Source organism: Pipistrellus hanaki (assembly GCF_964339955.1).
Source record: "Pipistrellus hanaki genome assembly, chromosome: 9".
NCBI classification, from domain to species: domain Eukaryota; kingdom Metazoa; phylum Chordata; class Mammalia; order Chiroptera; family Vespertilionidae; genus Pipistrellus; species Pipistrellus hanaki.
Window position 1 is genome coordinate 63708604 of NC_140511.1, and position 24840 is coordinate 63733443.

Consider the following 24840-nt stretch of genomic DNA (forward strand, 5'->3'; position numbering starts at 1 on the left):
CTTTCCTCCCACTTGAAATGCCTGCCATTCTCTTCCCACCTTTGTTTTAGAAGTTCCATCCCATCTGTAAAGAGAGGCAGGGATCAGAGATCCCTGCTTGATCGCCAGGTGGAACCAGGTACTGGAGGCTCTGAGCCTGTCAGTGTTGCTGCATCCACCACAACCGACCTGGGACTCCTGTTTGATGGGTCTGTCTTCCCTCTAGAATGTTTCTGCCGTGAGGACAGAAACACCCTGTATGTCCCCAATGCCTGGGTCAGTGGCTGGCACAAAGCAAGCTCTCAAAAACCGATGCTGAACGAATGAATGAATGGATAGTTGGATGAGGGCCAAGGGTCAGGGAAGGCTTTTTGGTGTAGGATGAGGGGCAGAATTGGTCTTTGGGAGTTTTTGTTTGGTAGAGAGAAGGGGAGAACATGCCTGTCAAGGTGAATGATTCCATCATCAAATGGAAACAAATTTGTTCTGAGAAAGTTCTATGCCACCCGTTTTATTTTATTTTTTTATAGCAGTGTTTATTGCCACTTGAAACTCTACTTATTTCTTTATAAACCATCTCTTCCCTCTGTCACTCTGTCATAAAAAATGCCTCCAGGCAGTAACCTTGTTGGTTGGGACCCTGTCTTTTTTTTTGTTACTGTTATTTTTTGTTTAGTTTTGCATTTTTTATTTCTGCATTCTCACAGTCCCAGGATTTAGAACAGTACTTGGCACAGAGCAGGATCTTAAGAAAGAACTAATTTCAAAGAGTGAATGTTTTCACGGCACAGTGTGCTCCCCCCACAATGTAGTATAGTTTCACGCAGATCATCTTCTATTTTTCAGACCATGTCTGGCAAAAAGTCACTAACGTTCAGACTGGAATAGCATTGTCACTTAACTGTCTTGGCTACTGTCACCTGGAGAAAACTCTAGGATTGCTCACCAGACACACAAACAGTTCACCATGGTTAAATCTTTGGGAGTTTGGGGGGGGGAAAAAAATTCTGTTTCTGCTTGGAAAAGCAGAATAGATTCAAGCAGAGATGGGGTTTGAACCCCAAAAGATACAAAACCCACTGAACCTTTAAGGCAAGGCTACATCCACCATACCACTCACAGATATAGTTAGCTTGTTCTTATCGATTGATAATCTGTGCTGAAAAGTTGCAGGACAATTTAAAATTTTTATTCCTGATGTAAAAGAACAATCCTGTACAGAGGAGAAAAATATCTCATTAACTTTATCCCATCCTGCTATTTTCTTCATCTTCAGTCAACGGGAATCCTGGAGCCACATGAAAGTCATCAAGAGGACTGAGTACTGGGATTTCTCACACCTTCAACCCTGAGGACCTCACAAAAGCACTGGAACCAGTTTCTTTTCTTTTCTTTTCATGGTGGGCAAGTCGGATTAGAGATTTTACTACTAAATGAGTAATGTTTTTTTTTCTTTTTACTTCTAGTTTCCCTCCCCCGAGTATCAAAATAAAAGCGACTCTGGTGGGACTCGAACCCACAACCTTTGAATACCTCTAACCTGTCTAGAAGTCCAATGCGCTATCCATTGCGCCACAGAGCCTACCAACTCAAGTGTTTCCTGTGATGTTTACATCATTGCAGGAGTGGCGCCCACCAGGGATTGCTCGCTGGCGGGACAGGGGACGATTTTTTTTCTCCAAGAAATCGTGTCGTCTGTGTTGCCAAGGAGAAGCGTGCGTCAGAGCTGTGCTTGAGAGCCTGAAACTCTTTTGAATGTTTCTTTTTTCAAAGATTGCCTAAAAACACTTTTCAGCCTCATTCCACAGCGGAAAGCAAAAGGTCTTTGTGTGGAGTTATCCTATTTTGGCGAGCAAAAGCCACACGTGCGGTTCCATAGTGTAGCGGTTAGCACGTCTGCTTTACACGCAGAAGGTCCTGGGTTCGAGCCCCAGTGGAGCCACTTCTTTTGCTAAACCTTAGGGTAGGGTTTCCTTCTGTCGGCCTGATACTGCTTTTTGCTCCGGGAAGAAAGAAGCAGGAGACACTGTGGTTTCGTCCCGTGTCCCACGCTTTGTCACACACACCACACCATCTCCGTTAGCCTAGGCGCCTCGGAAGATCGGCGGACTAGGCTGCCCCCGTGTGGCAACTCTGGGGAAGTGCAGGTGCCCCGCTGCGCAGGCGCGATTGCCTGCAGGTGTCAGAGCGGCATTCCTGGGCCCTCCTGCTCGCTTCTAAACCTTGCCAGATGCTACCATTCAGCTGGATATCCCGACGGCTCCTTCCCTCCTTTGTTGATGAACTCCAAGTCCACTGATACCTAAATTAAAAATACTTCTTGAAAAACTAAATGCTCGTGGCAGAGTTCAAACAGCCCCGCAAGTTTTTCATGGTATCTCTCCGACAAAGGGTTTCTCCTTGACCAAACTCTAGCCTGGCTCCTCTGAGCAAGCGCCCCTCTCAGCTATGCCCATCACCCCTGGCCCAGAGGGTCTGGAACAAAGGGTAACGTGAGCATCGCTTCCAGTAGCCCAGAGCCATGTCCCTAAGAGGACCCTAACCCCGCTCAAAGCGCCCATCTGGGAACACGGAAGGCTGCTGAGCAAACTTACTGTTGGTTGCAGCCAACACTTGAACTCAGGACGCCTGTCTCCCAGCCTGGGCGGGAAGGTCCAGTCTTCATCTTTGGTCAGCGGAAATTCTGGAGCCACATGAAAGTCATCAAGAGGAGCGAGTACTGGGAGTTCTCACACCTTCACCACTGTGGACCTCACAAAAGCACTGGAACCAGTTTCTTTTCTTTTCACGGTGGGCGAGTCGGATTAGAGATTTTACTAGTAAGGGATAAGGGAATGAGATATTTCCCCCTCTGTACAGGATTGTTCTTTTATATCAGGAATAAACATGTTAAATTGTCCTGCAACTTTTCAGCACAGATGATCAATGATCAGTCTTACCCAGGGGGAAGAGCCAGTGAGCAAACCCAGGTGGGTGTGCTGGGCCCTCCGCCTTCTTCCCCCTAAACCGTGCTTTGGGCTACCGTGCTGTGTTGAGGGATATCCCAAAAGCCACCTCCCTCCTTTGTGGATTGACTCCAAGCCCACAGCTTTATTTAAATTAAAATACTTTATTTAAATTAAAAATACTTTCCCCTTTTCCTATTATCATCTTTAAAGAACATCAAGTGCCAGCCCATGACAGTTTGGATACAATGTCTATCATACTCTCTGGCCTTCAGCCTCAATATCAGAAGACCTGGAAACAACTTCACTGTGTTTCTGAAAGTCACATGGCTTTATGGTGTGACTTCTCAGGCCCAGAAGGTTGGTTCTGATGGTGCTGAAGTCCTTGGGGGCCTACTTTCTTAGACTGGATGAATCGCCTGGTTTAGTCATAGAGGCTCGCTGACCTTCAGGATCCAGGACGTGGCTCCTTTTAGTGGCTGTTACACATTCCCTGAATGTTGACATTGGACGGATCTAGCATGGGGGCTGGAGCGGAGTGTGAGGTATGCTGCTGCATATTTAAGGGGACTGCGGGCATGGGAAAAAGACAGGATGTCCTAGCCCAGTGACTTTCAAACCTTTTCCACTGAAACACACTCCAATAAATGCACTTTATCTACATCAAGACCACAGTGCGTATGTCTGAAAAAAAGGTTTCAAGGAGCAATTTATAAAAATATATTTGATTAATTCTGTGATTTTTTTTATCCTACTCTGAACTATTCTATTTCATTAAAGAAAATGCATGTTCAGACCTATTAATGGCATATCACACCCCTTAGAGTTTCAGGACCTGCATCTTGAAAACTCTGACCTGGAGCAGTGCTGCTCAGAGTGTGGTGACGCCCAGGGCACCTACATCAGACTCACTGGGGGTTCTGGTTGGAACTGTAGGTTCCTGGTATCCATAAGAAAACTATTGAATCTACTGGAAATGGCTCCTGGAACTTTGTATTTTTATTAAATCTCCAGGTCAGCGATGTTTAGCCTTTCCATCTCATAGGACCCATAAACTATTATTAAAATTCTGCTGCACACCAACAAATATATTTTTGGCCAATCTGAGAAGCCCAATGAAGGGATGAGCACATAGAATATGGTTGGGTGTGAATGTGGAAGTTGATTGGCCAACTCAATGGTGTTTCTGTGGGAGTCATTAAAATGTCATGAGTCCTCTTTCTCCTCCTCATCTTCTCTCTGCCCCATCTCATGTGTACATGTAGAGAACATATCTGTTAATCTAGACAAAGGACATGAGACAGTAGTACATAATCCCTTTGCTTAGGAGGAAAGGGCTATGTTTAACCACACCAAGGATGCAGTATTTCTCCTCACAAAAATATATCTGATTAATCCTGTGATTTTGCTATTCTACCCTAGACTATTCTATTTTATTTATTAAAAAAATGCATGTTCAGACCTACTAATGGCATCACACCCCTTAGAGGTTCAGGTTCTGAAGCTTGAAAACTCTGACCTGGAGCAGTGCTGCTCAGAGTGTGATGATGCCCTGGGCACCTACATTGGATTCTGCGGGTTGGCTGCCACCTGCCGAGAAACGAAACTTCAACAAAAGGCGGCAACGGGAAAATCAAAGCTCTGTGGCGCCCCTCAGGGCAGCTCTCAGCTCCTGGACAGTGTAGATTTATACGTGCAATTTCAGGTCACGTGATGGCCTGGACAGTGCAGATTTATACGTGCAATTTCAGGTCACGTGATGGGTACATTGCCCCATGCAGTTATGTTAGTTTGTATCTCTAAGATCCACAGCTCACTTAGAGGTAGCATAGTGACAAGATCTTGATGTCATCAATTTAATTTCTTCAGAATTAGGTTATTGGGTTCATGGGCAGCCAGAAATGTTTGCTGCTAACATGTTTGATTCAGGAAGCAAGGCAGGAAAAGGCAGTTTAAAAGCCATGTGTGTGCCCAGAATGTGTTGACTTTTCAATGGCTCTTAGCAGCAAAGCTTAAGAAATAATAAAAACTGATATCTTTTTTTTTTATTTGCATTTGTTGACTTTTTTCTTTTTTGAGAGAGAGAAAGAGAGAGGCATCAATTTGTTGTTCCACTTATTTAAGCATGCATTGGTTGATTCTTGTAAAATGTGCCCTGACCAGGGGTCAGACCTGCAAACGTGGTGCATGGGGATGGCGCTCTAATCAACTGACAAAAACTGATTTCAGTGGGGAGAAATGCAGCCCAGCTTGTGATTTTATGTCCATCCACACAAATGATATATGCTGTAATCCAATGCAATTGCTTTCCCCTTCCCCTGAATCATTGGATCAGGTTATGTTGTGTGTTTACATAGGGTTTTAGGAAGCCTCAGGGACAGTGCTGTGACAGGGATTGTGCTTCTGAGGTACAGTGATTGAGACCCCACACATCTTTGGTGCCACCCAGTTCTGACATAGCAACAAAAATCCGATCTGAGTGAGTCTCAAGAGATAGGGAGGCATGGGAAGGACACATTTCATGGAATGGACTATAAGGTGGCCTATGTTACGCATTTTTCATAGCAATTTCAAAAAGAGAAGCCTGGGGACTCTTGAGACCAGAGCTACCTGACCTATGAATGATGAAAAGTAAGAATTATTCTTAGATTTTGCATATTAGGGGAAGTAAGTTAATATTGTAAAGAATTAGAATTAATAGATCAGGAGACAGGGAATGGCGAACAACTGAGCCAGTTAGTTTATGAATGCTTGTGGGACCAGTCCAGATCCCAGGAGGGACATCAGTGAAGTTTGTCTTCAGCATTTGCTATTCTCTGATTAACTCTCATTCAGCTCTTTCCTGTCTCCTAGGTCTCACATCTTGGTCTGCTGTCCTTTTCCTACTCTCAAATCCAGGATTTATCTTGGACCCATTAAATTCTTAGATATGAATCTTTCCAATGCTCTATCTCATCAGCTTTAGAGCAACTCTCTAAGCTATATAAATAGCAAGCAAACTTATTGTCATGTTTTAATGACAGAAAGCTAGACATTTTAAGATGGTAGATGCTTTGAATTCAATATACATTCCCATGCTTTCTATCCCCACCAGTTTTTTAAAAATATATTTTTATTGATTTCAAAGAAGAAGGGAGAGGGAGAGAGAGAGAGAAATATCAATGATGAGAGAAAAATCATTGATTGGTTGCTTCCTGAAGGCCCCTACTGAGGATCGAGCCCACAACCCAGGCATGCGCCCTTGTAGGCCAATACTCTATCCACTGAACCAAACCAGCCAGGACCCATCAGGTTGTTTGTTTGTTTTTTAAATAATGAGAACAATGTAGGAGAAGAGTATAACACTGCAATAAGGATGATATTAGTGCCGAAACTGGTTTGGCTCAATGGATAGAGCGTCGGCTGGGGGACTGAAAGGTCCCGGGTTCGATTCCGGTCAAGGGCATGTACTTTGGTTGCGGGCATATCCCCAGTAGGGGGTGTGCAAGAGGCAGCTGATTGATGACTCTTTCTCATCGATGTTTCTAACTCTCTATCCCTCTCTCTTCCTCTCTGTAAAAATCAATAAAATATATTTAAAAAAAGGATGATATTAGTAATGATACTAGTCTTTAACTGAGCATTTATCATTTGCCAGGTATTGTATGTTTTACATGTATCATCTCATTTTAATCTTCATAATAACTCCAGGAGATGAATATTACAAGTACCTTTATATAGGTGAACTATGACTGTGAAGAGATACAATACTTTGCTCACAGCTGGTGGATGGCAGAGGTAGGATCTGGAGCCAGGTCTGTTTGACTCAGATCCCAGAGCTTTCAGCTATTAATGCTTTCCTTTTTTTTTTTTTTCCTTTAAAATATATTTTATTGATATTTTACAGAGAGGAAGGGAAAGAGATAGAGAGCTAGAAACGTCGATGAGAGAGAAACATTAACCAGCTGCCTCTTACACCCCCCCCACCGGGGATGTGCCTGCAACCAAGGTACATGCCCTTGACTGGAATCGAACCCGGAACCTTTCAGTCCGCAGGCCGACGCTCTACCTCTGAGCCAAACCGGTTTCAGCATTGCTTTCCTTTTTTACTTTACTTTTATCATGCTTCCTCAGTTGAAAGTGCTAGCTTAGACTGCCTTTTCACAAACACCAGCAGATTGGAAGATAGACTGGCTAGAGTTTTATCTTTCTTAACATGTCCCCTCTCTCTCTGGTAAGAAGAATGTGTAGATGCTCAATAGAGAGAGACAGAAATATCAATGTTGAGAGAGAAACATTGATCAGCTGCCTTCTGCACACTCCTTACTGGGGATCAAGCCTGCAATCCAGGTATGTGCTCTAGACCAGAATCGAACCTCGGACCCTCAATCTGCAGGCCAACACTCTATCCACTGAGCCAAACCAGTTAGGGCAATGGAGAAAATGTCTTAATCTGTGATAAGCTATATATACCCATGTAGGTGTATTTCAGAGGCACTGATCATGAGATTTTTCTAGAATAGGATTTGGCATAGACAGATCTAGTAATGTAATAAATTACATTCACATGGTATAACAGCAATCGATTGAGTAGCTGAAGACAACTCAGCAATTGAATTTATACACACTCTTGAGCAAATCACTCTATTCCTAGGCTTAGCTCTTGAAAAGGGGGTTGGATTCAGTGAATTTCTTCACTGTCATATAATTAATTGTCCTTAAGCGGAAATATATCAATTAGCTTAATCCTATAATACTAGTTATTTCATGCTTACCAGAAGCGTGGGTTATTAGTAACAGGAAAAGAAAATGTTACCTAATAAATATAGTTGGCTTATTGACAATATATTTGAGTACAGAAGTATGACTCTGGGAAAAATTATGAAAGGAGGTGTTGGTGAAGAAGAGGTGGGAGATGCTTACTCTCTTCCACCACAGAAAAGCACGAGTCTCCTCTTCAGTCTCCTCATGGCTGACTTCATTTCCTGGTTCCTCAGAGTGTAGATCAAGGGGTTCAGCAGAGGGGAGATGACAGTGAAGGTGACACCAATGGCCTTATCTGTGGGGAGGGCAGTGAAGGGCCGGGCGTAGACATAGATGCAGGGCACAAAATGCAGAGTCACCACAGTGATGTGGGCCGTGCAGGTGGAGATGGCTTTCCTCCTGCCCTCTCCTGCCTGAGACCTCAGCATCATCAGGATGACCGTGTAGGATACCAGGAGGAAGAAGAACCACAGGGTAGCGACTAAGCCATTGTTGGAGATCATCAGAAGCTCAAGGGCAAAGGTGTCTGTGCAGGCGAGGTTGAGGACCTGGGACACATCGCAGTAGAATGTGTCAAGAACATTGGGTCCACAGAAAGGGAGTGGGAGCAACAGGGAAATCTGGATGATGGAGTGGACAAAGCCCCCGGCCCAGGAGGCTGCAATGAGGGTAGTGCATCGCCCCCTCCTCATGATGGTCAGATAGTGCAGGGGCTTGGAGATGGCTATGTAGCGATCAAAGGCCATCACCGAGAGAGAGAAAACGTCTGCCCCACCGAGGAGGTGGAAGAAAAACATCTGGGTCATGCAGCTTGCATAGGATATGGTCTTTATCTTCGACAGAAGGTCTACTAGGACCTTCGGAGCAGTGATGGAGGAGAAGCAGATGTCAAGGATGGCAAGATTGCGGAGCAGAAAGTACATGGGGGTGTGAAGGCGGGACTCACAGGTCACGGTGACCATGATGAGGAAGTTTCCCAGCAGAGTTGATATGTACACAAGACACAGAAAAAGAAATAAGACCAAACTCACGTCCTGGGACTGAGTAAGTCCCAGAAATATAAATTCTCTCACCCTGGTGCCATTTCCCAACTCCATTGAGTCATGTTTCCTCTTCCTCATGTAGCTTGGAAAAAATGAAAAGTGTTATTTCAGAAAGTGTTTACTCCTCCTTAATAGATTCAGGTTTATAGAGGCAGGAATAGGTCTGAAAACCAGTGAGTGCTATCACCACCTGAATAGCTGTCCTGAGGTTATTGCCAATGTGTCAAAAAATGATATCTTATTGCACAACCATGCACTTAATTATTCTTTACTCTGTAAATGATAATATTTTAGAAAATATGTAAAAACAATGTTTTAAGTATACAAGTTCTAAGTATCCAAGATAAACAGGTAGATGTGAAATATTCAGAAAAGGACTATTGTGACACAAAGGATATAAAAATGGAGTCAGATTGGTGTGTGGTTAAGGCAAGTGCCTATTTGGTGTGACTGGGGTCCTTTGAATTCCACAGGAGATTTCCCCCTCCAGACTGGGCGCTCCATTTAAATAGTTTAAGAACCTCTATCTGCAAAATGGTTCTCTTTGGACTGACTTCTGCAGAAACATGCTTTCCCTTATTTAGCTAATTAAAAATATATTTGTATTCATTTCAGAGAGCAAGGGAGAGGGAGAGAGACAGAGAGCAATGATGAGAGAGAATCAGTGTTCAGCTGCCTCCTGCACACTCCCACTGGGGGATCAAGCCTATATAATCCTGGCATGTGCCCTGACAGGGAATTGAACTATGATTTCCTGGTTCATAAGTTGATGCTCAACCTCTGAGCCACAGCGGCCAGGCCTCCCCTTTTTTAAATCACAAATTTAATTTTATGAGCAGTTAGAAAAATTGAAAACCATATAATTATTTTCTATTGCTCTATTCTTCCACAAGGGTACTTCTTTGCTTCTACTTTTACTTTAAAGCAGTGGTTCTCAACCTTCCTAATGCCGCGACCCTTTAATACAGTTTCTCATGTTGTGGTGACCCCCAACCACAAAATTATTTTCATTGCCACTTCATAACTGTAATTTTGCTACTGTTATGAATCATAGTGTAAATATCTGATATGCAGGATGTCTTAGGCGACCCCTGCGAAAGGGTCGTTCGACCCCCAAAGAGGTTGCGACCCACAGGTTGAGAACTGCTGCTTTAAAGACTTTAGGTACTCAAACTTCAGCTATAGAAATAAAAGTATAACTCAGAGCTTTTCTTCTGTTCATTGTTAAAATGTATTTCTTAAAAAAGTACTTTTTAAAAAATTGAGCTGTCATTGACATACACTAGACTCAGGTATTTGAAATACAGACTTGGATAGGGTTTAATATGTTTTAAGCATTTAACCATGACACCATCACTATACTAAAGACAGTTAATATATTGATGACCCAGAAGTGTCCTTTGTAATCTGTGCCCTCTGCCCACCCCCCTTCTTCAGGAAACCACTGATCTGCTTCTTGTCACTGTCTATTAGTTTATATTTTCTAGAATATTCCAGAAATGAAATCCCACAATATGCAATTTCTTTTTACTTGGCTTCTTTCACACACAAAATTCAAACATGTTTTTGTGTATACCCGTATTTCATGCCTTTTTATTGTATGCATATACCACAGTTTGCTTATTTACTTACTTGTTGATGAACATTTGAATTTTTTTCTTCTTCTTTTTAGCTATTACGCATAAAGCTGCTATGAATATTCATGTACAGTGCATTGTGTGAACATGTGTTTTCATTTTTCTTGGGTAAGTGCCTAGGAGTGGAATGGCTGTCTAGTAGTAATATGGAAGTGGTGGGAGCCATCTGAAGACAGATGAGCTGTGTGAGAAAGGGGGATGGTTTCTCCCTAAGAGGCTCAGAGAAACCTGCACAGAGAAGGTGACCTTTATGTTCGGGGCACAGAGGAATGGAGAGAACCAGAGCTCTAGCTTTAGGGGCCCGCTTGAATATAAAAGTTGCTTATAAATGGTAAGTTTGGCTGGAAAGAAAAGGATGTAAACATGAAGGCACATAAAGACACAGGAAAAAAAAGTCATTGCTATAACATATTTTTTTTTTTTAATCTAAGAAAGGGTACTTAGGTGCTCATTGTATCACTCTTTAACTTTTTTTTGAAGGTCTGATTTCATTTTTTACTTGTTTTAACTTTAGCATAAGAAATATTTTTGTCGACCAGTTTGAGGAGCTCTGTCTGCAGGAAATAAGCCTGAGAAAAATCCCTCTTTGTATATTACTAGTAAAGAGGTACCAGGAAACAAAAACTGCCTTTTCTTCTATTCCAAATAAAACTAACGCCTGTCATTTCACAATCTCCTCTTTTTATTATTATTATTTTAATCCTCACCAAGGATATTTTTGCCCCCTACTGATTTTTTAGAAAGAGAGTGGAAGGGAAAGGGAGAGACAGAAACACACTGATTGGTTACCTCCTTCCGGCGTAGGTCCACAATATCCTCTTTGTTGATATCTCTTAGCTGTGCTGTCTGTCACTGAAGGTTCGCCCTGGAATGCAGCATGTTGTGTACTTATTACATTATGTCTATTCAAAATATATTCATGAATATTAATGATTCTATCTGGATTTTTTTTTTTTAACCCACTTTTCTTTCCTTACTCTTATACATGGACACCAGACCCCACAAGCACACACACTCATGTAGAGTAACGTTTCTTACCTAAAATCTCCAACCTTCTTTCAAGAACATCTTAATTAATGTTCAGAGGAACCTTGGGAATCATTCAGTGTCAGAAAACTCTGTGAAGTAGTGATTGCAGAGGCTTCTCTTCTGTCCTTTTGTGGAAAAAGACAGACTCAAGAGTAGCATTTTCTTGACTCCTCCATGCTGATGCACTGTACTTTGTCATATTTACCAACTCCCTAGCCCCAGGACAGTGTGAGAATTAACAGAGGGAATAGAGTTGGATATGGCTGTGGAAAAATCCTCCTGATGGTGAGCTTGTTTCAGTGGGGATAATTAAGATGCTACTTGGGCACGTATGCTTGGGAACACACTTTTTTTTTTTCTTCCTTTCCCCCCGCCCCCCTAACAGCAACATACTCTACTCAGGCTCCCCTGAACTTTTCAATTGGACCTCAACTTTTGGACCTCCATGTTTATCTCTGCATCGCCCAATTTTAGTAAAAATTCTGCTAAGTCCGTTTAGTCAGAATCTTAACCTTCCACAGATTCCTCATCCTCCACCATTTCCAAGAGATATCGGATCACCCTGGCCTATCTTCAGCAGAAATCCTGTTAGGTCAGTTTAGTCAGAACCCTCCCTGATGTTTCCTCTTAGTAATACTCTTCTTGGGAAACAAAGGTCTGTTCTTAGGGATTCTGAACAAGTTCCTTAGGCAGTTTAGCCCATGTGGGGTGATTTCTGAAGTGTGACATACAAGTAGTGGAAGGAGCCCTTGAACCTGAGGAGTGTATGTAGGCCAGAGTAAAGGAGCTCCCTCTCAATGGCTGATGCACAACGTGGGTGATGGAGTTCTGAGGAGGTGCCCACGTAGCCAGGAAATCCACCCTAGATCCATCAGCAAATCCCATTTGCTCAACCTTCACAGTTTAAAAAAATTCTCACCATCTCCACCAATACTACCTAGGTCATGTCCTCATTACTTCTTTCATAACTATTTCGGTAGCCTCTTAATTGGTCTTTCTGGTTTTGTCTATACCTCTCTTCAGTATATTTATAACAGCAGCCCCTGAATTTCTGTGAAAACTTGCACCATTAATTCTGTCCTTTAAAGTCCTCTAAATATACACCCCTTCTTACTTAATGTGAAAGTCAAAATGATTACAATGATCGAAAAGGTTCTAATGATCTCGTCCCATGGCCCCATTATCTCTTTGACCTCAACAACTACCTCTCTTCTCCTTGCTGCTTTTCTTCTAGTTATAAAGCCCCCTCTAATTGTCTCTTGGACACACTGGGCACATCCCCAGCTCAGGGCTTCTGCGTGTCTGATTTGTAGACTGAGATTTATACCAGGGGAGATATATATATATATATATATATATATATATATATATATATATATATATATTTAGTTTCAAAAATTTAGATCTAGGATCTAACTCCAGAAATGGGTGGTGGGGGTAGTGGGGAGGGAGAGGGAGAAGCTCTCAGCAGCTTTAAATATCATAATAAGTAAACAAATAAAAGCCAAGTTGATATATAGAATGTTTTCTGCTTCATTCTAACCTTTTTGAATGTATAGTCTGAAGCATCTTCAGAGGTTTCTGCCATTTTTAGAGAGTCATGCTATCAGAGAATACAAATAACACAATTGTGTGTGTGTGTGTGTGTTTATGATATTATCCAATGATTTGAAAAGCAGAAATGAGTGAGAGACAATAGTTATTATTTTTGTTTGCTTTGCTCTATTTATTATTATTATTTTTTTTTTTGGGGGGGGGAAGAAGGAATTAAAGAAGTTTCATTTTTGTTTCAAAGAGCTTTCCCAGAGTGGTGATTCATTTCCATTATACATAATTGTAATGAACACAGTTCTCCTGGCTTTCATAATAGTGTGAATTCAAGGTCATATGTGTAACATGGGTTTTCCTGAAATCCAGTTATTCATTTATATATGGAGCATCCCTTATGTTCTTATTCTCATATGAAAGGTATTAACACTATGGCTTCAATAACAAAACTTTTAAAATATTAAATGCATCTTGTGTTTGATTTGGGTCTGGGCTAATTTCTAAAGAATCATTCAGCAATACTGGTTTGATACTAAATACTCTGTGAGGCTGCAATTGAGGGACTGCTGGTTCTAAGAACCAGGCAACCAACAAGGGGATGAGGGGAAAATTATAAGTATGGATGCCAAGTTCTGAGCAAATAATCTCCTTTTCACTTTTGCACTATCTATAAGTAAAGTAGATATGTTAAATAAAAGGTAAATATAGAACTGGGACAATATATTTTTTTGTTTTGTTAAATTTGCCACTTATCCTAATTCAATAAGATGCTTTTATGTAGAATAGTTACCTCTCTGGCTAACAATTTGATTTCTCTACTTTCTTTTATAACATAAAAGCCATTTTTCTACAGTATTATTTCATGCTAATCAGAATCTTTGAAAGTCCTGGAACCTTAGTAGAAATATAGAAATTAATTAAAATTTTTTTTTAGTGAATACAGTTTATTTGATTGACAAACATTTTTAAAGGTGGTAAGAAGGAGTAAGTCTATATCCTGTTAAAAAGCACGAGTCTCCTCTTCAGTCTCCTTGTGGCTGATTTCATCTCCTGGTTCCTCAAAGTGTAAATCAAGGGGTTCAGCAGAGGGGAGATGACAGTGAAGGTGACAGCCATGGCCTTATCTGTGGGGAGGGCAGTGAAGTGCCTGGTGTAGACATATCTAGATGCAGGGCACAAAATGCAAAGTCAGCATAGCGATGTGGGCTGTACAGGTGGAGATGGCTTTCCTCCTGCCCTCCCCTGCCTGAGACCTTACTGCACTACTAATAATATGACCATATAGGTCACAGGAGAAAGAAGAAGCACAGTGTGGTTAGTAATCCTTTATTGGAAATCAGCAGCTTCAGCATAAAAATGTCTGTGCAGGAGAGGTTGAGGATCTGGGGGACAGTGTAGTAGAAAATATCAATAACATTGTGTCCACAGAAGGGAAGTGGGAGCAACAGGGAAATCTGGACGATGGAGTGGACAAAGCCCCCTGCCCAAGAGGCTGCAATGAGGGCAGTGCAATACCCCGTCCTCATGAGGATCACATAGTGCAGGGGCTTGGAGATAGACACGTACCGATCTAATGTCATCACCAACAAAGAAACTACATCCACCCCTCCAGCAAGTTGGAAGAAATACATCTAGGTCAAGCAGCCACTGAAGGCAATGGTCTTCCTCTGTAACAGGTCCACCAGAACCTTGGGAGATCAAGCTCAAACCCAGGCATATGTCCTGACTGGGAATCAAAACATGAGCTCCTGGTTCATTGGTTGGTGCTCAACCACTGAGTTACACTAGCCGGGCATCAAGAGAATATAGCAATCTCCAAATGTATGTGGATAAACTGGACCCCATTATAAAAGTGCTTACAGCTGGTCAAAAGTGGATGGTTTGTCTTCTAGCCAGCTTGGCTCTGGATAAAGCATCAGCCTGCAGACTGAGGTGTCTCAAGTTCAATTCTGGCCAAGGGCACATGCCTGGGTTGCAGGCAGTAGGGGACATGCAGGAGGCAACCAATCAATGATTCTCATCATTGATGTTTTTATATCTCTCTCATTCTCCCTTCCTCTCTGAAATCAATAAAGAAAAAAGTAGATGGCTTGTGTAAATTGATGAACATAATGCATGGCAAAATGGTGTGTCACAAGAGAAGTAGAGGTAGATTTGGGTGGAATAGGAGTTGATAGGAAATATCCCGATTTCTAGCAATAACAAAAGCTACTATTTTTTTTGTCTATTTACACAGACAACAATGTGGAAATGGCCAGAAGGAAGGGGAAGTGGGGGCTGGCTGGAGGTGGGCAAAGGAGGGGGGGATGGGGACATCTGTAATAGTGTCAACTATAAGAACAAAGTTAAAGAAAAGAAGTATAAAAAGTTGTTTTATTTAATTTTTACTATCACTAATTGGTGAAATATATTAAAAATTCTGTATTCAAAGTATAAAATATAGAAGTTATTTTATTTATTTAAAAATATATTTTATTGATTTTTTTTACAGCTAGGAAGAGAGAGGAATAGAGAGTTAGAATCATCGATGAGAGAGAATCATCAATCAGCTGCTCTTGCACACCCATTACTGGGGATGTGCCCACAACCAAAGTACATGCCCTTGACCAGAATCTAACCTGGGACCTTTGAGTCTGCAGGCCGACACTGAGCCAAATTGGTTTCAGCTAGAAGTTGTTTTAAAAGTCAACTGGAAATAACTTTCACCAGAAAAAGTATGTATGAAGTAAGTACCTCTGTATTCTGTCCATGTGCTATTTAGGGATAGCAGGATAGGTAATAAAAGGTAATATTGATTGTATGCCTGATTAATGCTAGAAGTGGTGCTCTCCATCGCAACTATCATGCTCTCAACATTTATTATGTTTTATTTTCATGACAACCTTCTTAGTAGACAGTTTATTTCTCTATTACAGGTGGTGAAAGTGAGGTAAAATATGTTGACTTAGGAGTCACAGACTCACCCTAGCTGGTTTGGCTTAGTGGATAGAGAGTCGGCTTGTAGACTGAAGAGTCCCGGGTTTGATTCTGGTTAAGGGCACATTCCTGGGTTTAGGGCTCAACCCCCAGTAGGGGCCATGCAGGAGGCAGCTAATCAATGGCTCTTTCTCATCATTGATGTTACTGTCTCTCTCTTTCTCTCCCTTTCTTTCTAAAATCAATAAAAATATATTTTAAAAAAGACTCACAGATTACACAAAAAATAGCATTTAGTTTGTTGATTTTAATCTTTTACCCCATACTTTTCCGAGTCCACAAGTCTATAGTTATGTTGTTCAATCTCATCTCTTCCTTTTGTCATTATATTCCTTCTACTAGAGCTGAAGGGCTATGAGAATGTTTAGAAATGACTGGAGAAAGAGCTAGTTGTCTCTCTTACCCTAAGGCTAGCAGCTTGAAGAAAACAAAATCAGAATTAGATTTCCAGCCTCAGTCTGACTGCTCACCCCAGTTTACTACCCTTGGAAGGTCCAAGTCTCCTCTTCAGTCTCTTCATGGCTGACTTCATCTCCTGGTTTCTCAGGGTGTAGATCATAGGGTTCAGCATGGGAGTGATGACCGTGTTATTGATGGACACGGCTGTGTCCATGGGCAGTGTAGTGAAGGGCCGGCAGTAGATATAAACAGAAGGCACAAAGTGAAGAGTCACCACCAAGATGTGGGAAGTGCAGGTGAGGAGGGCCTTTTTTTGGCCCTCCCCAGAGCTAGATCTGAGCATCACCAGAATGACAGTATAGGACCCCAGGAGCAGAAGGAACCACAACAAGGTCACCAGCCCATTGTTAGAGATCATGAGAAGCTCCAGGGCAAAGGTGTCAGTGCAGGCCAGCTTAACCACCTGGGGCACATCACAGTAGAAGGCATCCAAGGTGTTGGGGCCACAGAAGGGGAGTGGAAGCATCAGAATTATCTGGACGATTGAGTGCAAACCACCACCCACCCAGGAAGCCACCACTAAGGCCACCCACACCTCTCTCCTCATAATGGTCACATAATGCAAGGGCTTGGAGATTGCAAGGTACCTGTCATAGGCCATCACAGAGAGGAAAAAAATATCTGCCCCACCAGTAAAGTGGAAGAAAAAGATCTGTGCCATGCAGCCATTGTAAGAGATGGTTTTCCTGTCTGACAAAAGATCTACCAGCAACTTGGGAACAGTGACCGATGAAAAAGCAATGTCCAGGACTGATTTGTTCCTTAGGAGAAAGTACATGGGAGTATGCAGGTGGGAGTCACAGGTGATGCTCACCACAATGAGGGCATTGCCCAGCACAGTTGTCACATACACAGCAAGGAAGAACACAAACAAGAAAAACTCCAGTTCCCGGAAGCGAGTGAATTCTAGGAAGACAAATTCCCTCACAGTGGTGTGGTTACTCTTGCACATGATGGGATCACCTTCTGCAGGGTCTATGTTGGAAGAAGACAGGTTAGGGTTAGGAGTACGGTATCATGAGGCGGAAACATCATTTATCATATATTGTTATAAGGCTCTTTAAGCATCCAAATAATCGTGACTACTCAGAAAACTGGTTTTGAGAGTCTTTATCCTGATGGCTTTTCTTTCTTACTGTGAATACAAAGTGTTTACAGGAAGAACCATCACACTATTTTTTTTAAAATATATTTTTATTGTTTTTTACAGAGAGGAAGGAAGACAGATAGAGAGCTAGAAACACCAACCAGCTGCCTCTTGCACACCCCTTACCGGGGATGTGTGCGCAACCAATGTACATGCACCTGACAGACCAGAATCAAACCTGGGACCTTTCAGTCCACAGACTGAAGCTCTACCACTGAGCCAAACGGGTTCCAGCGAACCATCACACTTCTATGTCCTTACTCTAACCAGAGGGAGATGAGAGGACAATGGTCATTTGACTCTAGCTTATCTTATGTCTTGCAAGAGTAACTTCCTCACATGTAGGCAAAGCTGTCTATTTTACTGCAGCATTTTATCTTTATTTTGATTCTTATAATGTCAGTGGCATCTAGAAAGTGGTTATAGCGAAATGGAGCTTAGAGCCTAATATTTTACAGGAGCGGCTGGGGATTTTAATCAGCCCAAGATTTTTATTTTTATTTTTAATTATTATTATTGTTTAAAAGATTGAACATTTTATTTATTTATTTATTTATTTTAATATATTTTATTGATTTTTTACAGAAAGGAAGAGAGAGAGATAGAGAGCTACAAACATCAATGAGAGAGAAACATGGACCAGCTGCCTCTTGCACACCCACTAGCGGGGATGTGCCCGCAAGCAATGTACATGCCCTTGCCCAGAATCGAACCTGGGACCTTTCAGTCCTCAGACCGACGCTCTACCACTGAGCCAAACTGGTTTCGGCAGCCTAAGATTTTTAGTTCTGGTTGACATACATATCAATAATCACACATGGATATTTTACCTTTCAGAGATAGAAGACTGAACACTATAGGTATTAGAAAATTATATGTGTGCTAAGCTAAAGTTGCCTGCAATTGTGTCTTCAGGATGCCTTCACTTACCTTTAGGTTAGAAAGGTGAGCCTGCAGTGTTTTCCCATCTTCATGGCTCTGTTTGTCTTCACCCAAACACATGCACTATCCACTGCTCACTTAGACACTGAGCTGGAAGTCTAAGAATATAATAATCAGCATGGGGAATAGTGTCAGATATTCGTAGGAAAAATAATTTTCAAAGTAGAAGATGGCAGTTGCTGATGTCATGGGAGTTATTAAAAAGTTGCTAAGCAACATGTGTAAATATAGGGATTTCCCCATCTATCATTCTGTTATTGCTCTCTATTCCACTGTGGTCTGAGAGCATACTTTGGGTAATTTGTGAAAGTGTGTTTTATGGCCCAGAATGTGGTCCATCTTAGTGAAAGTTCCCTGTGAGCTTGAGAAGAACGTGAAGTCTGCTTTTGTTGGAGAAAAGTAACTTATAAATATCAATTAGATCTAATTGATCATGGCTGCTATTCAACTCAATGCATCCTTACTGATTTTCTGCCTATTGGATCTGTCGATTACTGATTGAGGAGGTCAAAGTCTCCAACTATAATAATTTTTGTCTATTTCTCCTTGTATTTCTCTCAGTTTCTGCCTTGCTTATTTTGACACTCTGCTCTTAAGTGCACACATATTAAGGATTATTATGTAATCTCAGAGAACTAACCCTTTTATTATTATCATTACAAAGACCCTCTGTTTATCTCTGATGATTTTCTTTGTTATGAAGTCTGCTTTACCTCAAATTACCATATCTACTGCAGCTTTTTATTCTTTTGGCTTTTCTTTCTCCATTGCATTACTTTTAATCTCTGTGTATTTTTATATTTAGAGTGGGTTTCTTGTTCTATAAGGAGACCCAACATATAGTTGGGTCTTTAAAAAAAACCCACCACAACCCACTTTGTAGTCCCTGAATTTAATTGATGTGTTTAGATTATTTGCATGATCAGGAGGCTTGAAAGGTCAATCATGGGACTCTATTTCATCATTCTTTTATTTTGTCCTTAAAAATTTAGTTTAGAGAATAACCTTGAGAAGAACATTCAAAATTTAAGGGTAAGCTTTCTTAGCATCATAAATTCTAGATAAATTGACACCAGAAGAAAAGAAACAGGGATATGCTATTCTTAATGCTACTTTAGAAACATATCAGAATGATTTATCACCAGGGATTTTGACATAATTGAAATCCCTCAACTGTTATTGTGAAAAGTATAGAGATTTCCTGAATTTAGAAGAGGGGATTTTCTCCTTGAGACATAAATTACAGGAATTAGATATGCATGTAATTTAATTTCTGCACCTATTTTGCAAAATAGGTATGAAAATTAAATGTCAATCCATTTTATTTTATTTTTAAATAAATATTTATTGTTCAAATTATTATAGTTGTTCCTCTTTTTTCCCCCCATAGCTCCCCTCCACCCGGTTTCTAACCCCCCTCTGCCTTTACCCTCCTCCTCACTGTCCTATTCCATAGGTGTGTGATTTTTAAAAAAAAATATATTTTATTGATTTTTTGTACAGAGAGGAAGGGAGAGAGATAGAGAGTTAGAAACATCGATGAGAGAGAGTCATCGATCAGCTGCCTCTTGCACACCCCCTACTTGGGATATGCCCGCAACCAAGGTACATGCCCTTGACCGGAATCGAACCCGGGACCCTTTAGTCCCCAAGCTGACGCTCTATCCATTGAGCCAAACCGGTCTCGGCCGCTGAGTGATTTTTGTCCAGTCTCTTCCCACACCCTCCATACCCCCTTCCCCCTGAGAATTATCAGTCTACTCCCCTTTCTTTGCCCCTGATTCTATTATATTCACCAGTTTATTCTGTGCCTCAGATTTTTAATTCACTTGATTTTTAGATTCACTTGTTTATAGATATGCATTTGTTGATCATAATTTTTATCATTTTTCTTCTTCCTCTTCTTAAAGAATACCCTTCAGCATTTCATATAATACTGGTTTGGTGGTGATGAACTCCTTTAGCTTTTTCTTGTCTGTGAAGCTCTTTATTTGACTTTCAACTCTAAATGACAGTTTTGCTGGGTAGAGTAATCTTGGTTGTAGGTTCTCTTTATTCATCACTTTGAATATTTATTGCCACTCCCTCTGGCCTGCATAGTTTCTGTTGAGAAATCAGCTGATAGTCGTATGGGTGCTCCCTTATATTATAGGTAACTAACTATTTTTCTCTCGTTGCTTGTGAGATTCTCTCTTTGTCTTTTGCCAGTGGCATTTTAATCATGATGTGTCTTGGTGTGGTCCTCTTTGGATTCCTCTTGTTTGGAGTTCTGTGCACTTCATGTAGTTGTATGTCTATTTCTTTCACCAGGTTGGGGAAGTTTTCTGACATTATTTCTTCAAATAGATTTTCAGTATCTTGCACTCTCTCATCTTCTGGCACCCCCATAATTTGGATGTTGGTAAGCTTGAAGTTGTCCCAGAGGCTCCTTACACTATCTTCAACTTTCTGGATTCTCTTTTCTTCTTGCTTCTCCAGAGGAGTGTCCTTGTCTCTTTGTGTTCCAAATCTTTGATTTGATTCTTGTGTTCCTCCAGTCTGCTCTTGGGTCTCTGTATAATATTTTTTATTTCAGTCAGTGTATATTTAACTTCTAGTTGGTTCTTTTTCATATCCTTGGGGGTCTCAATAAATTTATTGGCCTTTTCTAGGAAATTCTTGAAAAACCTTATAACCATGGTTTTGAACTCTATATCCAGTCTTTTGTTCTCCCCCATCTTTTTTGTTTGATATCTATTTCCTTGTTTCAGCATTTTTGCTGCTTCCCAGAGTTGGTAGGATGGCTTTGTGTGTTTGGTGTCCTATATGTCCCATGGGTCAGCCTACACAGTTACCTGAGGTAGACACTCTTGTGCTCCCCTTTGTGGACTGCGTGTACAACCTTGTTGTAGTTAAGTCTTGATTGTTGTTGGTATCACTGGGAGGAATTGACCTCCAGTCCATTGATTTTTAGAGAGAGTGGAAGGTAGGGAGAGAGACAGAGGGAGAGAAACATTGATGTGAGAGGGACACATCATTTGGTTGCCTCCCACACATGCCCCTATTAGAGCTTCCCTAATCAGGGCAGGGGATGCAATCTGCAATCGAGGTACATTCCCTCAACCAGAATGAATTGAACTGAGACCCTTCAAGTCCTTGGGGCGAAGCTCTATCCACTGAGCCAAACCAGTCAGGGCCCAAACTAGTTATGAAAGCCTCTCACAGGGACCCCATGTAAATAACAGACTCTGGTTACACAGAACAATAGAAGGTACCTCAGACTCCAACTCAGACCTCCTTGTTAAAAAGAAATAGGTCCCAAATTCACAACGTACCTTTGGTAATTCAGAGAATATCCACCAGCTTCTGTGTCATCTTTCTGCTATTTTCAATCCATCTAATAATTTAATAAATATTGATGGAGTATTGGCAGAGTTCTAGGTTATTTGAGAAAAAGGAATTGAATCTAAAACCAGTGGGAAAAGAATTTAAATCTAATAGTAATATGGAAGTGGTGGGAACCATCTGAAGACAGATGAGCTGTGTGAGAGAGGGGAATGGTTTCTCTATAAGAGGCTCTGAGAAACCTGCACAGAGAGGGTGACCTTTATGTTCAGGGCACACAGGAATGGAGAGAATGGGAGCTCTAGATTTAGGGGCCCGCTTGAATATAACAGTTGCTTATAAGTGGTGAGTTTGGCTGGAAAAAAAGGATGTAAACATGAAGGCACAGAAAGACATAGGAAAGAAAGTCATTGCTATAAAATTTTTATTTTTTGGAAAATCTAAAAAAGGTTACTTAGGTGCTCATTGTATCATTCTTTTTAAAAAATATATATTTTATTGATTTTTTACAGAGAGGAAGGGAGAGGGAGAGTTAGAAACATCAATGAGAGAGAATCATCGATCAGCTGCCTCTTGCACACCCCCTACTGGGGATGTGCCTGCAACCAAGGTACATGCCCTTGACTGGAATCGAACCCGGGACCCTTCAGTCCACATGCTGACGCTCTATCCACTAGCCAAATCGGTTTCGGCCATTGTATCATTCTTTAACTTTTTTTTTGAAGGTCTGATTTCATTTTTCACTTGTTTTAACTTTATATTTTTTTGTTTTGTTAAATTTGCCACTTATCCTAGTTTAATAAGATGCTTGTAATGTAGACTAGTTACCTCTCTGGCTAACAATTTGATTTCTTTACTTTCTTTTATAACAAAAAAGCCATTTTTCTACATTATTATTTCATGCTAATCAGAATCTTTGAAAGTCCTGTGAACCTTAGTAGAAATACAAAAATTAACTAGAAAAATTTTTAGTGAATACAGTTTATTTGATGGACAATCATTTTTAAAGGTGGTAAGAAGGAGTGAGTTACTGGTCTGTTCCTTGTCAGAAAGCATGAATCTCCTCTTCAGGCTCCTTGAGGCTGACTTCATCTCCTGGTTCCTCAAAGTGTAAATCAAGGGGTTTAGCAGAGGGGAGTATGTGGCGATGGCCAGATACAGTGAAGGTGACAGCCATGGCCTTATCTGTGGGGAGGGCAGTGAAGGGCCAGGTCTTGACATAGATGCAGGGCACAAAATTCAGTCACCACAGTGATGTGGGCTGTACAGGTGGGGTTGGCTTTCCTCCTGCCCTCCCCTGCCTGAGACCTTACTGCACTACTAATAATATGACCATATAGGACACAGGAGGAAGAAGAAGCACAGTGTGGTTAGTAATCCTTTATTGGAAATCAGCAGCTCCAGCATAAAAATGTCTGTGCAGGCGAGGTTGAGGATCTGGGGGACACTGTAGTAGAAAGTATCAATAACATTGTGTCCACAGAAGGGAAGTGGGAGCAACAGGGAAATCTGGACGATGGAGTGGACAAAGCCCCCTGCCCAAGAGGCTGCAATGAGGGCAGTGCAATACCCCGTCCTCATGAGGATCACATAGTGCAGGGGCTTGGCGATGGCCAGATACCGATCTAATGCCATCACCAACAAAGAAACTACATCTGCCCCTCCAACAAGGTGGAAGAAAAACATCTAGGTCAAGCAGCCACTGAAGGCAATGGTCTTCCTCTGTAACAGGTCCACCAGAACCTTGGGAGCTGTGATGAAGGAGAAGCAGATATCGTTGAGAGACAAATTACGGAGCAAAAAGTACATGGTGGGTGTGTGGGTGGGGGTCATGGGGGTATTGGAAGGAGGAGGGAGGGGGAAGGGAGTGAGGGAGGGGGAAGGGTTCTAAAGGCAAAACTCACCACAACCATGATGAGGAGGTTTCCCAGCAGAGTTGTCACATACACCTAAAGTAGGAAAAGAAATCAGACCCAACTTAGTTCCTGTTTCTGAGTGAGGCCAAGGAAAATAAATTCTTTTACCCTTGTGCCACTTTTCAGCTCTATGGAGTCACCTTTTTTTTCTCTCTTTTGTTTCAAGATACTTCATATGTAAAAGTCCTTGTATACTTATTTGGTTTTCTTCCTAAGCTCTAAGAATGCAATTCAGAATGCTGCCCACATGGCTGTGCCATTTGTAATTTTTTGAGTTGCCCAAATTTCCAAGATTTCAATCAGCTTGGTGATCAAGTAAAATGACCACATGCAAAGTCATTCAATAATTCTTTTTCTACAAAACTGTTTTTGGAGAGGATAAGCTTTTATGTTAAGTAATGATATTTCCATAGCCTGTTTTAATTAACTTATTTTAGTTTTAAAATTTCATTTTTATTTTTATTCCAGACATATTTATTGAATGTCAGGGACTCTCTGAAGCATTAAATACAAAGATAAGTGAGCTGTGGTTCCAACTATTATAAACTTATAGTCTATAAGTTTAATACTTATATTAGTGAATATTCTGTTGACTTCAACAGTGTCTTGTCTTGCTAAAAAAAAAAAAAAAAAGGATATAATTCTGTTTCCTGTTGCAATATTGCTGTGGTGTGAATCAGATTCCTAGCTCTTGGTTGTTTAATGCTGAGTTTCTTAAAATTGCAGCCTCTTATTCTGTGTAACTGGTCATTGTGATTACTCTATCCTGATTAGATTATTTGCTGAATTTCAAAATATTTATAGTTTACTATTGGGAAACAGATAGAAACAATGTATAAATCCAAATCTCAAAGTATATCAGTATTTTTTATGGTTAAAACACTTAAATATGAAAGCTACCCTCATAACAGATTTTAAGTGCATGATATCATATTGTTAACTATAGCCAGTGTTATACAGCAGACCTATAAAACTTTACTGCTCTTATACAACTGATGTGATCCTTGCTTGAATGTGGGAGGGGAATAAAGATAGTGATCTACTTCTGAAAGGTGATCCATACTATGTCATCATGCTCTCTTCTTCCTCTTTCCCTTTGTGGGTCAAAATCAGAAGTGTTAAGGGATCACACAACAGGGAAAGACACTGGTA

The 24840-nt window shown here is 41.1% G+C and overlaps 2 protein-coding genes and 2 pseudogenes across 4 annotated transcripts; all 4 read right to left on the minus strand.

Annotated features, from left to right (window-relative positions):
• Nucleotides 1-7822: 7822 nt before the first annotated feature.
• LOC311628458 (olfactory receptor 4D11) lies at nucleotides 7823-8767 on the minus strand (the record flags this gene model as incomplete). The annotated part of the gene is made up of 1 exon (XM_084895681.1): nucleotides 7823-8767. Exon 1 carries the CDS (start codon nucleotides 8762-8764, stop codon nucleotides 7823-7825), a length of 942 nt encoding a protein of 313 aa, XP_084751807.1. The 5' UTR covers nucleotides 8765-8767.
• A 5147-nt stretch (nucleotides 8768-13914) lies between these two features.
• LOC311628459 (olfactory receptor 4D11-like) lies at nucleotides 13915-16225 on the minus strand (annotated as a pseudogene). The gene is made up of 2 exons: nucleotides 16160-16225; nucleotides 13915-14612 (listed from the first exon to the last, which is right to left on the minus strand). The product of its transcript is annotated as an olfactory receptor 4D11-like (transcript).
• A 141-nt stretch (nucleotides 16226-16366) lies between these two features.
• Nucleotides 16367-17311, minus strand: LOC311628035 (olfactory receptor 4D6-like; the record flags this gene model as incomplete). Its single annotated transcript, XM_084894909.1, has 1 exon — nucleotides 16367-17311. The coding sequence occupies one exon, from the start codon at nucleotides 17309-17311 to the stop codon at nucleotides 16367-16369; it is 945 nt and encodes a 314-aa protein (XP_084751035.1).
• Nucleotides 17312-22675: 5364 nt separating this feature from the next.
• Nucleotides 22676-24612, minus strand: LOC311628460 (olfactory receptor 4D11-like; annotated as a pseudogene). Its single transcript has 2 exons — nucleotides 24589-24612; nucleotides 22676-23659 (listed from the first exon to the last, which is right to left on the minus strand). The product of its transcript is annotated as an olfactory receptor 4D11-like (transcript).
• Between the last annotated feature and the right edge of the window lie 228 nt (nucleotides 24613-24840).